The sequence below is a fragment of the Myodes glareolus genome, chromosome 11, assembly GCF_982192425.1.
Source record: "Myodes glareolus chromosome 11, mMyoGla1.1, whole genome shotgun sequence".
Classification (NCBI taxonomy): Eukaryota; Metazoa; Chordata; class Mammalia; order Rodentia; family Cricetidae; genus Myodes; species Myodes glareolus.
Genome location: NC_142036.1, coordinates 43,110,562 through 43,125,970, shown reverse-complemented (window position 1 = coordinate 43,125,970; position 15,409 = coordinate 43,110,562). Strand labels below are relative to the sequence as shown.

Genomic DNA, 15,409 nt, shown 5'->3' with positions numbered 1-15,409 from the left:
AGATAGAGGAGGATAGAGTAGGAAGAGTCAGAGAGAAATGCCACGTAGCTGCTGGAGGAGGAAGACACCTGCATGCTGGTACTGGTAAACCACGAGCCTTGTGGTAAAATATAAAATGATAGAAATGTGTTAATTTAAGATATAAGAGCTAGCAAGCAATGCACTTAAGCTATTAGCCAAACAGTATTGCAATTAATACAGTTTCTGTGTGATTGTATTGGGTCTGGATGGCTGGAAAACAAACCAGCAAGCAGCCTCTGACAACAGACCCCCAGTTCTAGTATCCCAGAATTTTATGAAGCTATCTGTGTGCAATCAGTACCTTTGTGATTGTATAGGTGCAAGCCCTTAAGGGTTGTTTCTTTCCCTGATTGTAACACCACGAACAACTTGAAAAGCAGTCATAGCTGTGGACTTGTGTACAAACTGAGGCCAGAAAGCTGCTTAATTTAGAAGGAGCACTAGCCCGGATGCCTGCCTGCCTGCCTGCCATCTCAACCTTGTACCAGATGGGCATGGCATCTGCTGACCAGCAGGAAGCCCACGGGGAGTTTTTGAATGTATTTTCAGCTATTGTTCTTGAGATCATTGACCCCAAATCATCTGGGGCTTTTGTTTAAAGTACAGATTCCCAAACCCACCCGTGAGAATCCTGATTCAGTCCACTTGGGATAGGTCTCAGCGATGTACCTCTTTACCAAGGAGCCCCCAACTGATCTTTGAAGTTAGTTGGTCTCTGGGTTACACAGAGAGACCATTTCCTCAAGGAAATGAAAAGTTTTTCCTACTGTTTTAACCCAAAGAGAATGTGTTCACTCAAGAGGTCTACCATGAGAGAAATTCAAGCAGAGGCCAGTCATGCGGCTGGATGTCACAGAGACAGTTGAAAGAACGAGACCGTGGGTTGGCTCCTGAGTCACCCACAATGCTGAGGGTGTGTGATTTGTACTTTTTGCTTCGTCTTCTAGTCAGTGTACGGTGTAACAGAAGAGTCCCAGTCACAAAGTCCAGTGCACATACCAAGCCAGCCAATCAGGAAAACTACAAAGGATGACGTTCGGAAACAGGTGAGTGGGTGACCATGACACTCCCTGCGTGACCCACCGATCGCAGAACCCAGCTGTCGGAGGACATGATCCTGAGTGTGGCACTTCACAAAAGCTTGAGACATTCTCTGCCAGACGTCTCTAGCAGTTATTGAAAGGGGTGTGACTGAGCTATCCCAGGGTTAGCTGGGGCGTGCTGACTTTTGAGGTCAAGGCCTCCCATGGCCTGCTATGGGAGCTAGGGAAGGAGAGGTGAATGCCCCATCCTGGAGAACTTCACATTATAATAGACTTCCAGAACTCTACTAAGACTCAACGAGAAGGCAGAAGAACAAAGAGAGCCCCATCCCAAAGTCATCGCAGCATCATTTCATTGCATATCACTTTCTGCCCTGATGAAGAAGCCAGATTAACAGAGGGGCTGACGACAGTGCTCCCTTTGGGAGCCGCCTCTTTGTCACGCCTTACTGGCTCTGATGGGCTGGGCAGAGGAGTAACTTTAAATGACTATCCTTGATAAGCAGATGCAAAGTAGCTCTTTGTTGTTTCTAGAGCAATCCACAGGTGCGGATATACACATGGACACTAGGCAGAGGAACTGTTACTGGGGCTTAGTACAAAACAGATTTTTATAGTATACATATTGTCTAACCATTCTGTTGTCAAGTTTTGGAGACTACATACAATCTTTTGAGTGAATAATTTTTGGAGGAAAATGAAAAGTAAATGATAGTTATGAACAGGTAACAATTAGACGTAAACTAAATTACAGAAGAATGTTAAGTGTGGTGGGGATTTCCAAAAGGGTGAATGGGTTGCCGGAGTTCCAGCTACAGGGTAGGAGTGTTGTCTGAGGAGGTGTTTAGACCTCGGTGCGATAGCAGGGGTTTGGGTTCGCGGGATGGAGGAGAATGAAGTTCTATTTTGGCCTCAGCACCCTTGTTCTCTCTTTCCGCCAGATAACGTTTTTGAACGCACAGATTGACAGACATTGTTTGAAAATGTCCAAAGTGGCTGAAAGGTACGCTTCCTCCAATGTTATTACCATGTGTGTAGTTTATAAAGGAGAAATGTTACGGAGTCCCAGTTAACAAGTGTGCTCAGCTTCAGCAGTTGGGGTATAACTACTCCTGAGGTCTGATGTGTAAAAAACCCCAGCCTCTCTCTGTGTGAGTGTGGCTAAGGAGGCAGGCCTTCCTTGAGTAAGACACTCTCTCTTGCTAAGCTTCCACCATAGGACCTTGTCAGTCGGGGAAAAACACCTTTAAAACCCTGGACCTTTGCCTTCAGTCCTTTGATGGATTCAGATGGAACCACGCCCCTTTCCGCTATATGGTGACTAGATTCACTTTATAGGGGAAGGAAATTGTGTGTGCCCTTTGAGGTACTGACCACATAACCAACAGAGGACCAGATCCTTGAGAAGCGTTCCTCTTCCACTACCATCCACCCCTGGACGGCAATGAATCTGCTGTAAAGAAAACAGCTGGCCCTGTGCGCTACGCCACCCTGGTAGCTGGTTCCACTCTGTTACCACGTGGGAGATTCAGTTTTATCAGATAAATAGTCTGTCTTTGAACATTTCGGTAAAGAGACCACCTGGGGATGCTGTATGGGATAAATCTAATCAGACAGCCACAACCTAATACTCGGTCGTCCATATGCAGCTGTTAAAACACTGTCTAATTTCTGGAGGAATCCAGGGTGTGAGTCAGGCCTTGGTCTTTATTGCATATCTGGTAAACCGAGTCTAAGTTTAGATTATACGGGGTAATGGCTGTGTGACCCACCACTAAGGCTCTCTCTGTTGGCCCCTGGTTAAGCTGCATCTTCCTTCTGGATAAATGGCAAGTGGGAACTTAGAAAACCCCAGCTCAAATCCAAAGTCTAAATTACTGCTATGCTCCGGACACCAAGGACATTGTGGGTTTGGGCTTAGGGCATCTTATGTGTCTACTTGTATGTGTCTTGTATGTGTATCTGTATACTCCCCCTTGGCATATTTGCTGCTGTTCTGGTGTTAGGAAATGAATCTCATGACCCTGGGCAAGCAATCTACTACTAACTTATATTCCCAAGACCTCTGTTTACTTTTATTGTTGTTTTGAGATGAGAATCTCATTAAGTTACCTGGGATGTCTATGAACTTCCTCTGCAGTTCAGGCGGGCCTTGAACCCAGAGTCCTCCTGGCTCAGTCTCCTGAGGAACTAGGATCACCTCCAGGTTCAGTCTGTATTCATAAAGATATTTTACATTTTCAATTGTGAGTGTGTGTGTGTGTGGGGGGGTGATATGCATGTGAGTACTGCTGCCTGTAGAAGCCAGAAGAGAGCATTGGATCCCCGGAGCTGGAAGTGCGGGTGGTTGTTAGATGCCCAGTGTGGGTGCTAGAAACCTCGCCAAGGTTCTCTCCAAAAGTAGTGCATGTGCTTAACAGGTGAACCATCTCTCTAGCCCCGTGTTGGAATTCTTAATAATGGAGTTCATTATCAACATTCTGGCCCAGACACCTGTTCGTTGCACTTTTAATGTCCTGTGCAATATAAGATATAACAGAATTCCTAGCTTCTATCCACTAGAGGCCAGCAGTGCCACCTCACCATTGTGACAACCAGCAATGTCTCAGGGCATTGCCAAATGTGCAAAGGGACAGCGAAACAGACCCTGCTGAGAAATCTGGCGTTCCTATGCCCCCTACTGCAAATGTCTCTGCTGGCACCAATGGCTGAAGCTCCCACCACATCGATAGCAATTATTCCGAAGTCCCAGGTCTAACCAGCTGCAGGCTACAGACTCACTTCTCCTCCCCACTGTCAAAATGAGGGACTTCTAGCCAGCTCACCCAGCTCCGAAAGCGCTGTTCCTTCTCAATGAGGTTGCCTTTGTCCCCTCCCAAAGAGTAGCCAAGAATAAAGCAGCTAAAGTGGCCTCAGTTTTCCTGTGACATAACTGGCAAGGAATGCCAAAGCACAGCCTTGGCATGGTACAGTGTCTGTGTGCCTGACGATGTCTGCCTTGTAAGGGCTCATGGGAGAGAGGATATTGTACACAGAGCATCTTTCGTCAGGTGCACACACCCAAGGTGAGGGTTCTGAGGGCAGAATGGAGAGTAAGCCATAGGAACCCCTAAACCCTAGTCCTAGGTATGAACTCTGGTTCCAGCGGAGACCCAAGCAAGCTGTACTTTGAGCTTCAAGTAAACTAATCTGGGGTAAGGGCTCTAGTGATGCCTTTGTAGCTACACAGGCCTGACTCGCTTCAGAGGGGCCCTGGGTTTCAGCTTTGTCTTATCTTTGGGGTGTGGAGAGAAGCCTGAACCAGTCATCTGGAGAGGCCACTCAGAATGAGGTAGGTGATACGTCTCCCCCTCCCGACGTGGAGCAGAGGAAGGGAATCTGGCAGGCCCCACTGTTTGTTTACTGGCTGTCTGGGAAGAGCCCCAGCTGGTACGTCTAATTACACTTGAGAGGTGCTCACACGAGGGCTCCATCCAACCACAACTCCCCAGATAGAAACTTCTCGGGGTCCAACCCCAACAGAGGCTAGATTTTATTTCCGGCAGCAGTAACTGACAACCCTTCAATGCTGCATGAGGCCCTTTGACTAAAGCCACAAGGAAACTCCCAGAGAGAGCAGAGGGAGGGCTGCCGGGTGCTTGCGGGAGATAAAGCTACAGGAGCCTGGCCTGTCAGCTGCTGTATTCTGCCAGGAGGGGCTAAGGAGGTGGCACTGGCAGCTGGCCAGAGGTGAAAACTGAGCTCTCCCGGGCGAGCCACCCAGTCCCATTCTGGATCTGGTTTCCCCGGGCCTGCTCCAGGTGATAAGTGGTAATTAGAATCGTGTCCCCCTGAGCAAAATTCCCTGCCTTTTTTTTTTTTTTCATTTGGTTGCCCAAGAGGTGAGAAACTGTTCCTGGCTATATAGGTGGCCCAGATCTGGAACACAAGAATTGGGGCGGGGCTAAACCCTGCAGCTAACTGCAAAGGACACAACAGTCAGGGGTGTCTGGAGCCGGCGAAGGCTGTTTGTGGCCTGGCCTTGGCCGTTTCCGTGTTCTCCAGGAAGCAAGTTGCTCCATCTCTCTTTCTCCCTTCTGCTTCTCTAAAAGAGGAGATAGCAGTGGTGGTTAGCCAACAGGGTTGATACGAGTGAGTGCGCACTCAAGGCCTCGCTCCGGTCCTTGGCGCTCAGGCCTCTTCACAGTGAACAGGAAGGACTAGCAATTTTCCAGAGTGGTAATTAACCACACTTTTGATGGAGCAAAATTCAGGAACGTGAGATGTGATGAACTGGCTGTGTGTGCTCTGAGGAGGAGACGGGCTGGCCTTGAAGGTGACAGTTATGTGTTTGCCTCTCACTCCTTGCTCTGACTCTCGTTCAGACAGCCCTGCAGGCTGCCCGTGGCCAGCGCTGAAGTGACAGCCTGTGTGGTTTTCCCTATCTCCCTTGCATACACTCCAGCCTCTTGTCTTCCCAGAGGGAGGGGTCTTGAACGAGGGGACTGGCTCTGTAGATTTTCCCAGTTCATTTCAGTTTCAAACATTTTGTCCATTGTCCCCAGCAGTGTTTAAATGTCCCTGACACGTCAGCATGGGTGTTTCCTAGGTGGCTTCCCGCTCTTCTTTAAATGTGTAACTGTATTCTCAATCCACAAATAACAATCCCTGTCTACAAAATTAACTTTCTAGATAAATACCACTCAACAGTACAGTTTTTATCCTGTTCTAAGTGATAATCTTCCTTAACAAACTTGCCTCAAACTTCCTCACAAACTTGCCTTCCTAAAGAAAGAACCCTGCCTTTCAGTTCATTTTTCTGGATAACTCAAGCCATTGTTTTTGCATTTTGCTTTTAAATTCCTGTAGATTAATTCCCTGATCTTAGTTTCCTACAAAATGACCCTAAAGTACTGTGTTCTTTGAGTCCCTGGTTCAAACTTTTACGTGGGTCTTTTTTTGGGGGGGGGGTTGTTTGTTTGTTTTTGTTTGTTGTTCTTTTGGGTTATTTGAGACAGAGTTTCTCTGTGTATCCCTGGCTGTCTTGGAACTCACTCTTTAGACCAAGCTGGCCTTAAACTGATCTAGATTTACCTGCCTCTGCCTCCCAAGTGCTGGGTTAAAGCTGTGTGCCACCACTGCCCAATGGTTTACTTCCTTGTTCCCATCAATACGGTTGTTTCTAGGACTAATCTCCTCTGAACATGCCTGATCCCCCTCCAAGCTGTGAGACAAGGCATATCAGTCATATGTGACTGACAAAAATCTCTAAACTCAGAGGCTTAAAACCACAGTAGCTTCCCTCCACCCGCAGGGATAGGGACTTCCCCAGGGGTGGTCAAATACTACCAAATGCTGCGTACGCTATGTATTTCCTCCTATGCCTACACACCTCGGAGGTCAATAATAAGTACTAATAAAAGAAGACAACCATGGTGATGTATAACAGCAATGTAGATGCAACCTCTTTTGTGGCTTTCATACATTCATGCAAAGGAGGTGTTTTGCAGCTTTTCTTTGGTCTGCATTACCTGCATCACCACTGGGTGCAACTTGAGGCAGTATTCAGTAAAACAAGGGCCAGCTGGACACCAGCCCTGCAACCCCACAGCAGCGAGTCCAGTAACGCACACCGCAGTCAAGTGACCAATGGGAAGGTAGCACAGATAGCATGGAAATGCTGGGCAAAATTCACGTCTTGGGTGGAGATTTTATCACACTGCTCTGGTCAGTATGTAATTTTAAAACCGATGAATTATTTGCTCTTGGAATTTTCTATTGAATATTTCCAGACTGTGGCTTGTCACGGGTAACTGGAGTTGCTGGAAGCAAAGCTGTATATAAGAGGGCATTCTTCCATGGGCATTTGCTCTTTCTCACGTGTCTTCTGAGGACTGGTTGAATGGGCTAAGCCACTTGTCTGCTTGCAGCTGCTGATCCTGGTTGTGTCTTATGTACGTGGCTTCCGACTACGCAGGATGCCTCTACAAGGACAGCTGTCCTGTCTTTTACATGGACTCTCACACTCAAACGGGCTCTTTTGGCATCACTCACTCGGAAACAAGAGTGCAAGGAAAAGCAGAAGCATAGGAAAACTGAGTCTCAAGCCTAGACCAGACTAAAAGGCTAGCAGACCACAGTCCATTTTTAAACTTAATCTACTACCACCAGAAAGTCAAATCACAATAGCCCTGATTCTAAGCCAGCATTAAAAAGCTCTTTCCCATGAGCCATGTTTTTCTTAATGACAATGAACTTTGAGGCAAGAAGTGTGTATCCGGTGCAGACTCTGAAGAGACCCCTGTGTCAGTCGCCTGCCTGTTATTGGGACAAAACACCAAGATGAATCAGCTTAGAAGGAGGAAATCGTGTATGAGATCATAGCTCAGAGCTTTCAATTCATGTTCATTTGGCCCCATCAACTTTGGGCCTATGCCAAGACAGACTGCCAAGTAGGAAAGACATAGAGGAACAAAGATGGTAGCTGTACATGGGTGAGAGAGAGGAAAGAAGGGAGAAGGAAGAGGAGAAGGGAGGGAAGAAGAGGAGGGGAGGGGGAGGAGAGGAGAAAAGAAAAGAGAAGAGAAGGGAAGGGGAGAGGAGGGGAGAGAAGAAGAGAGGAGAGGAAGGGAGGGGAATAACAGAAGTTCAATATCTCCTTCAAGGGCACAATCCCAGCGATCTTGGTTGCTTCCACCAGGCCCTACCATTCAAAGGTTCTACCATCCCCCAAAAGGCTGCTGACAAAGTCTTTCATACACAGCTCTGGAGAACAGTTTAAGATTCGAACTGTAAAAGACTCTGCAGTCACTTCTCCAGATAGATTAAGTTGCCAAAGAAATGAGGCCTTCCTCCTCTTTGCGAAGAGTCCCAAGCACATCTTTATTTTAAACCACCCTGCCAAGCCTTCCAGCACTAGCAGTGGCTTGGAGAACACAGAACTCTATACATCTCTATTTCCAATCGCCCAGCATCTCTGTGCTTTCCTGCCAGAGACTTCTCCCCAAGCCTGCAACGCTGTGGGGACGCCACAGTACCCGGAGGTGCGGCCTCTGGTCCCGACACAGCACCTACACACAGACAGATCAAGTTGTTTCATTTTCTGTCTGCTGTTGCTATACTCTGCACACCCTTACTCCGTTGCTGGGAGTTCTTTGTGTGTCACAGCTGACTGCTAAATTGATTTAAAAAAAAAAAAAACATCATCTTGCTTGCCCTTCTCTGAGATTACTGCTGCTACCTAAAATTGGATGCTGGTTCCTCCACTGCCTCCTGACCCTCGGTGATCATGAAATGTAATTAATGAAATGCAATAAGACAGCAAGAAACGGGATGCCCTAAGGCTCTATTAAAAAATCTGCTCGGGTGATAGAAGTCCGTGAACTTAATGTCTGGGGATAAATTCGGGGGAGGGAGGAAGGAAGTCATTGCAACTTTGCTTTCATGTGGCTTGAGAAACTGTCCTTGTACTTCCTCTCTCCCAGCCCATCCTAATTGGTAGAAAAGAAATGGCCAGAAGTCACCTTATAGCTAAGGTCACCTGCTCCAGACCAAGGTCTGGAATCTGTGGTCAGTGGAAGAGAGGAGGTCAGGAGGTGTGGCCAGTGTCCACTGTCTGTTCTGAGGGCCTAACTTCACCTTCACTAAACCCACGTTTCCCTCCAGAGCACTTGGTGGAAGTCAAGGGGTTCTTTCCGGTCTTTCTCCTCCCGACCTTCTCCCACCTGGAAAAGATTACCGCCTTCCTCCCTGCCTGTAAAGAGGTCTGCATCTTGTCTCCTCTCCCATCAGCTCCTTTCTGTCCCAGTTTCCTTTTGAGCGTCACTGTTTAGAAACCGCGCACACCCAAGCAAGGGAGCAAGGGTGACCCCTCCGCATCCCTTGTACGTGGGCTTTCTGGCTTTTCCACATTCTCAGAGACTCAATGAATGCCTTAACACATTTTAGTATATTTCTTATGTGGGGGGACAAAAGAGCATCAGATTCCACACCAGGTTTTGTCTGCAGTAATGCTGTCCCCAGCTGCAGGCCATACCTTTTTCCGTAGCAATTCCCAGTGTCAACACCTTCTCAACGTCTCTGCTTTCTCAGCCAAAATCCTAGGTGTGCCCTGGGCTCCAGGAACCCGCTCCCAGGTATTATTTCACTATGGCAGACAGCATCTGTTCTTTCTCTGACTTATCTTATTAATTTTTGTGTGTGTATCATATCACATAACATTTGAGGAAATTATGAGTTTTTTGCTGTTGTGGAGGAAGAGAGGGTGAAATCTAAAACTTGCCCCCAAGCTTTTTCAAGTGGGTAGACCAGGTGTTCTCTGAAGTCCCTTTTGCGTGTCCTTCCTCTCCAAATATATCATGGTAGGTCAGAATTACAGCCTGAACCAATATCTACTTCATTCTCTTGAACAGTGAGTATAATTAGGAACTGACTTTGCAGGGCTAGCCATGCATGTAGCTCAGTTAGCAGAGAGTTTGAACATCATAAATGAAGTCCCGGGTTCAAGTCCTGATACCCCATAGACCAGGTGTAACCCTGGCACCCAGGAGATAGAGGCAGGAAGATTAAAAGTTTGTGATCCTCCTCAGCTACATAGTGAGTTTGAGACCAGCCTATGATTCCTGTGACTCTTTCTTGACAAAGAAAAAGCAAAATGATGTCTTTGTGGCTAGCTCTATGCCAGCACCATCCCACGATGCAGTGGGATCTGATGACTTCAGTGGGTGAGAACGCTGTGCTAAAGGACACACTGACCACAGGTGGTCCACCCTGGCAGCACCTGCCTAGGAAGATGAGGCAGAAATATAGACCAATTAGCCAGCTGTACACCTCACCCAAGAGCCTGCTCAAAGTCTCTGGCAATAGCAGGCAGCATCTTTGCCAGAACTCAGTAAGTTAACCTCTTCTGATGGTGTGAGAATTTGCCATTTGATAATAGGAAAATAAAGCATTCATCAGGAGTAAAGAGTGAGGGGCCAAGACGTTTGAAAGTGTCAAATGACAAATATTGTTCCTAACAGACTTCTGCTGTATTCCTTATATTTACTTTCAATTTCCCAATGCCTCTGATTCTGCTGTCATGCCTGTCACATCCATGTACTTATGGGCCATCGCTGCCCGTGTGTAACTGCATTGGGCACCCTACAAAGCCCTTTATATGCCTCTAGTTTTATTTGCCTCTTTTCTTTTGATGCCAGCCCCCAAGTCTTCCTGTGGTCGTTAATATTGACTTTGGACACAAACAGTACTACGTATCGACCATGGTTACCTCCTTCATTGCCTGCCTAGCCTTTTCTTTGTCTTGGGTCTCCTGAGCAAAGTCCATTCATCTTGTGATCTCTATGCCACCAGGAAGGACATGTTCTGGGGGCACCGAGGGCCTCTCCTGTCAAAGCTGAAAACAGCTGCCTGTTGAACTTGGTCTTCTTATGCCCATTACCTTCATCCCCTTCCCAAGGATATTTCCTAGGTTTCGAAGCAAAGTAATTATAATTTACAATTGGGTTTGGCAAAAAGGAGAATCTATTAGTTCCCAGAATGCAAATAGCTGCTTCAGAGTTAGGCTGACAGCCATGCTACATAAGCTCAGGAAGGGCCAGGATCTTGAGCATCTCTCAGAGTCCTCAGGCACTATTAGCCCTGTCCCCTTTCTGTGAAGCCTTGGAATCTCTTATTATAGGCCTGCAATAGCAGATGTGACAAACTCCATTCCTGCAGCTTCAATGAACACACATTGATCCCAGCGAAGGTGGGTAGCTGGCCCTGGATAAATCAACAGTGACCAGGATCAAGGCTTGCAAGCAGAACCCTGACAATGCTTGATAGCCCTGTGTGTATTTCAGGTTGCACTGCTCAGCTGAGTAGAACCCAGCAGGATTCCAGAGATACCATTTGTGCCTGCTCTCACCCATCTGGGAGACTCTCCCACTGCCTAGGCTCCCTATCATTGTCCTGTAGATTTCTAAGAGACCCAGTCCCAGGCTCAAGACAGCGCAGCAGATTTGCGGTCTTCCCAGCCAATGTCTCTGCCTCATTTTCCACCTCCTTTTACAACTAGAAAACGGCTCTGGATCTTCTAGAAGCAAGTCCTAAGCCTTTCAATTTCTGCATTAAGCTTAGGGTTTTTTTAACCCCATTTAGATGCTCAAAGCTTTATTTTCTTTCTGCATCTTCACCTCGGAAACTCTAACTCCCAAGAATAAGGCCTTTCCAGCCCAGATGCAGGACAAGAGAGAAAGTAGGCAGACACAGGCCTGGAGCAGACACAGGTCTTGTGACAGTCTGAAGAGGCGGAGAAGTACAAGAGGAGAGATCTGTCTGCTGGAATTCTCTCACCTCAGCTTAGTAATGAATCCTTTCTCACTCTCTCTGGTAAGATCAGCACCCACGAGAGAGAGAGAGAGAGAGAGAGAGAGAGAGAGAGAGAGAGAAAGAGAGAGAGAGAAACCAAAGCAATAGACTGGGAAAATCACAGAATCACACCAATATGAATGTCTAAGAAAATGCACATTACTCTGCAGAGCACCATGCTAAACAAAATAAGCCAGACTCTGAAAGACAAGGATGACATCTTCTCTCATTTGTGGATCCTAAATTTTATAGAGATACAAACAACATGTGCAGTACAAAATAGATACTGAAACCCATCACAGCGTACAGTGAATCTGTCCTAGTTAGGGTTTCTGTTGCTGTGATGAAACACCGTGACCACAAGCAACTTGGGGAGAAAAGGGTTTGTTTTGCTTCTCCCTCCACATTATAGTTCATCATCAAAGGAAGTTGAGGTAGGAACTCAAGCGTGGCAGGGACCTGGAGACAATGCAGAGGCTGTGGAGGGCTGCTGCTTCTTTACTGGCTTGTTCTCTATGGCTTGTTCACCCGGCTTTCTTACAGCACCCTGGAGCAGCAGCCCAGGAGGGCACCACCCACAGCGGGCTGAGCCTGCCCACATTAGTCGCTAATTAAGAAACTGTCTTATTAGCTTGCCTACAACCCAATCTTATAGAGGAATTGCTTCAATTGAGGTTCCCTCTTCCCAGATGACTCCAGCTTCAATCAAGGTGACATAAATTAGCCAACACAGATTCCGAGAGAGAGAGAGAGAGAGAGAGAGAGAGAGAGAGAGAGAGAGAGAGACTGAAAATGCTTGGTTCTGACTCTTCTCTTTTCCATGTAGTGGGGTGGCACGCAGGACAGAAAGGAGCACTGATTCTTGAGCACTGGGTTTGTTGGCCTGAACTATGACAATGGCGATGAAGTACAACATGTGACTACCATTCCCAAGTCATGAATGTCTATATCCATATAGACATATCTTCCCGTAGGTGACTGCGACTTCCCTTCTGCAGCAATTCCTCTAAAGTGACAACTGTGGCAGGCAGAACAATGGTCTCTCAGAGATGAGCATAATCTGCCACCTGCAGTTAGGTTATGCCATCCAGCAGGAGAGAACCGAGGTTGCAAATGAAGGCTGCCAATGGGTACACTGTAAAACCCGTACAGTATCCTCATCCTGTGGGTGGGCCGAGTGTCATCATACATGTCAGTAAAGGATACACAAAGGAGCTAGAAAAATCAGTATCAATGAGACAGGGCATATGAAGATTCACTCATAAGATTCACTCAGTCATTGCCGGCTTTGGAGATGGAAAGGGCCATAGCCAAGGTGAACGGAAAGTCCCTAGGAGCTGGATGAGGTAAGCAAGTGGATTCTTCCCCCAGCATTTCCCTCACACTAAAGAAATACTGCCCAACTGACACCAATTCTACCTCGATGAGACCCATTCCAGCTCTGGCCCTCAAAACTAGGCTAATGATACATTGATGTTATTTTTATGGACTGAGTTTGGGGTAATTTATTACAGTATTATTAAGAACAAATGTGCAACCCCAATGCTTCCTTTTCTCTGAGATTCTCTACATCAGACAGTTCACCCTCGCCATCTCTAACACTCCTACATCACTAAGCAGTTTTTTCTGGTAGGCAGACGTGACTGCTTCTGACAGTTCAACAGATCCCAAGAAATATAACACTGGAGTCCATGTGATTTCATGACGCTTCATGAAGCCTCTAGTCAACTTCACTTACATAAACTTAAAAAAAAAATCCTTTGTCAGTAGAATAAATCTTCACAACCAGTTCCATCCGTCACTGTCCCCACGACACTAGACTTCTGTCATTGTCTTGATTCAGATTCAGATCGCTAGGGTCCCTACACCTCTCCCCCGTGTTCCGCCACAGTCTGTCCTGTCCCCTGTCTAGACTGTATCTCTGGAACAATTCCATTCATGCCTACTGCCTATCACAAAACCCTGCCTTGTGCACTCAACCCCATTGTCCTGGACCAGCATCTCCATCCAGCTTCACCAGCCCTCCTCCGCTCACTTCCCTGAAGATGCATCCCTTCCCAACGTTCCCTAAAATACCTCTAAGAACCTGTCATCCTGGCCTGAGTTCTCCCAATCTGTAGTTACTGTCCGGCCCTTTGAGATTCTACTGCTGAAGGTTGGGTCTAGAAAGTGGCTGTTTGTGTGCTCAGAGAGGCAGCCTCACCCCGTAGGTCTTTCTGGAAGCCCGAGGGCTCCCTGAGTTCTCATCCCAGCCTTTTCTGAGGTTTTGCCCCTCTATGATGTTGCCTCTGTTCTCATTCAGGTATCCACCTAGAGATTTAGCCCTATGCCCTGACCCATGGAGTTGGATACCTCCTTCCAGGATGGAAAACCCCAGCCCAACTCTCAGAAACCCAAGTAGAGCAGAGGAAACTTGCTTCCTCCATTCCCACATTCTACTTCATGAGAATCTACTTCTAACTTTAAAAAAAAAATCCCCCAATTTGTAATTTAGTTAGAGTAGGATGTCTCACCTTTTGCCTTGGTCTATCAAGCAGGTGTCTTTTCTTTGAGACACAAAGCCGGTTGAGGCAGACATCCTTGTTACGGCCAGGGCAGATATCCTGGAATGACAGGGAGGTCATGGCTGGAGGAAGGAAGACCCGTGAACTGTTTGCATCATCTCAGATTGGGATACCACCATGGATACCCAAGTGTGTCACAGTCAGAGAGGCTTCCACTGTCACCTCATGTCTGTGGCACCCGGGAACGTCCTAGTTCCTGCCATTCTCACCCCTTGAGCCGAATTTAGGTTGTTTAGCTGATGACTTATCTTGTGCTGATCTGAAGCAGTCCGGTGGCCCAGTTTTGTCCCTTATAGCCCCATACTGTTTACATATTCTGTGCTAGGGAGCTGAACAGTTCTACCCTCTCCCCCCTAAAGAGAGATGTCCAGGTCTTGACCTGTAGAACCTACAAATGTGGCTTTGTGTGGGGAGAGCATCTTTGTAGATGCGATTCAGTGACCCTGGTGGGTTGCCCACGCTCTGGGGTACGGCCCCACACCCATGCACTTACTGGCAGCACTAAGTGGACTCAGCAGGTTTTGAAGAAAGAGTACGTGAAGTTAGGAGTGTGAAATGAGGTGGGGAAATGGAAGGAGTTGAAGGAGAAAAAATGGCGGTGTTTTTAAGCAAACCACATTGTATACAAGGATGAAATTTTCAATTAATTTTTTAAGATCATGAGATGAATTGTCCAGAAGAAACATAAACCCAAGGATAAACATTCATATGAGAAAAAGAAGGAAGAGGAAGAGGAAGGAAGGGAGGAGAGGAAAGGTGGAGAGGAGAGGGGAGAGAAGAGGAGGGTAGGGGAGCAGGAGAAGGGAAAGTGAAAAGCAAAGAGAAGTGATGGGGTCAAATGAGAAGAAAGGTCAGGTTGCAGACACGGGAGAAGGCCAAGGCCATTAGAGACAGAGACTGCGGTACTGCAGCCACAATCAAGGACTGGACGGCCTGCAGCCACTAGAAGCTTCAGTAAGCAAGAATGATTCCCCTCTGGACCCTTGGAAGGGAATGCAGTCCTGCTGAGCCCGGGATTCCAGACTTTTAACTGAGGACACACTCGTGCTATTTGAAGCCACTAAGTCTGTGGTAATTTGTGACATCAATCCCATTTCTCTCAGGATGAATGTAATTAGTCCAAGTGACAAAGGAGTGGCTCCCAGGTGTGGGCACTCGTGCATCCTGCTCCTGTTCCTTCCTGAACGCGCTTGCCCCGTGCATTATTCTTGCTCTACTGCAAAGCTCTTTCATATGAATCCCTATCTGTTAAGACACAAACCTTAAAGGAGGCTCACAGGACAGGCGATGGTGCACCCCCTCTATGCATGGTGGCTTCAATCACGCATTCTGTGTCTGCAGAAGATGTGCAAGATTCTTTTGAAATATTTTCCTGGTTTTTAATCACAATGGTCTTGAGTATTCAACAAGGTCATTTTATGCCATAACGTGAACTTGATAAAGACCAGATAA

At 47.0% G+C, this 15,409-nt stretch overlaps 1 protein-coding gene across 7 annotated transcripts in view; it reads left to right on the top strand.

Moving 5' to 3' along the window:
• Rgs6 (regulator of G protein signaling 6) overlaps positions 1-15,409 on the top strand; it is a 533,969-nt gene that overhangs the window by 450,549 nt on the left and 68,011 nt on the right. For all 7 annotated transcript variants that reach the window (XM_048449096.3, XM_085697415.2, XM_085697420.2 and 4 more), the window contains 2 exons: positions 969-1,067; positions 2,006-2,067. In XM_048449096.3, the coding sequence (XP_048305053.1) occupies positions 969-1,067; positions 2,006-2,067 (161 nt within the window). The remainder of the gene's footprint in view (positions 1-968; positions 1,068-2,005; positions 2,068-15,409) is intronic.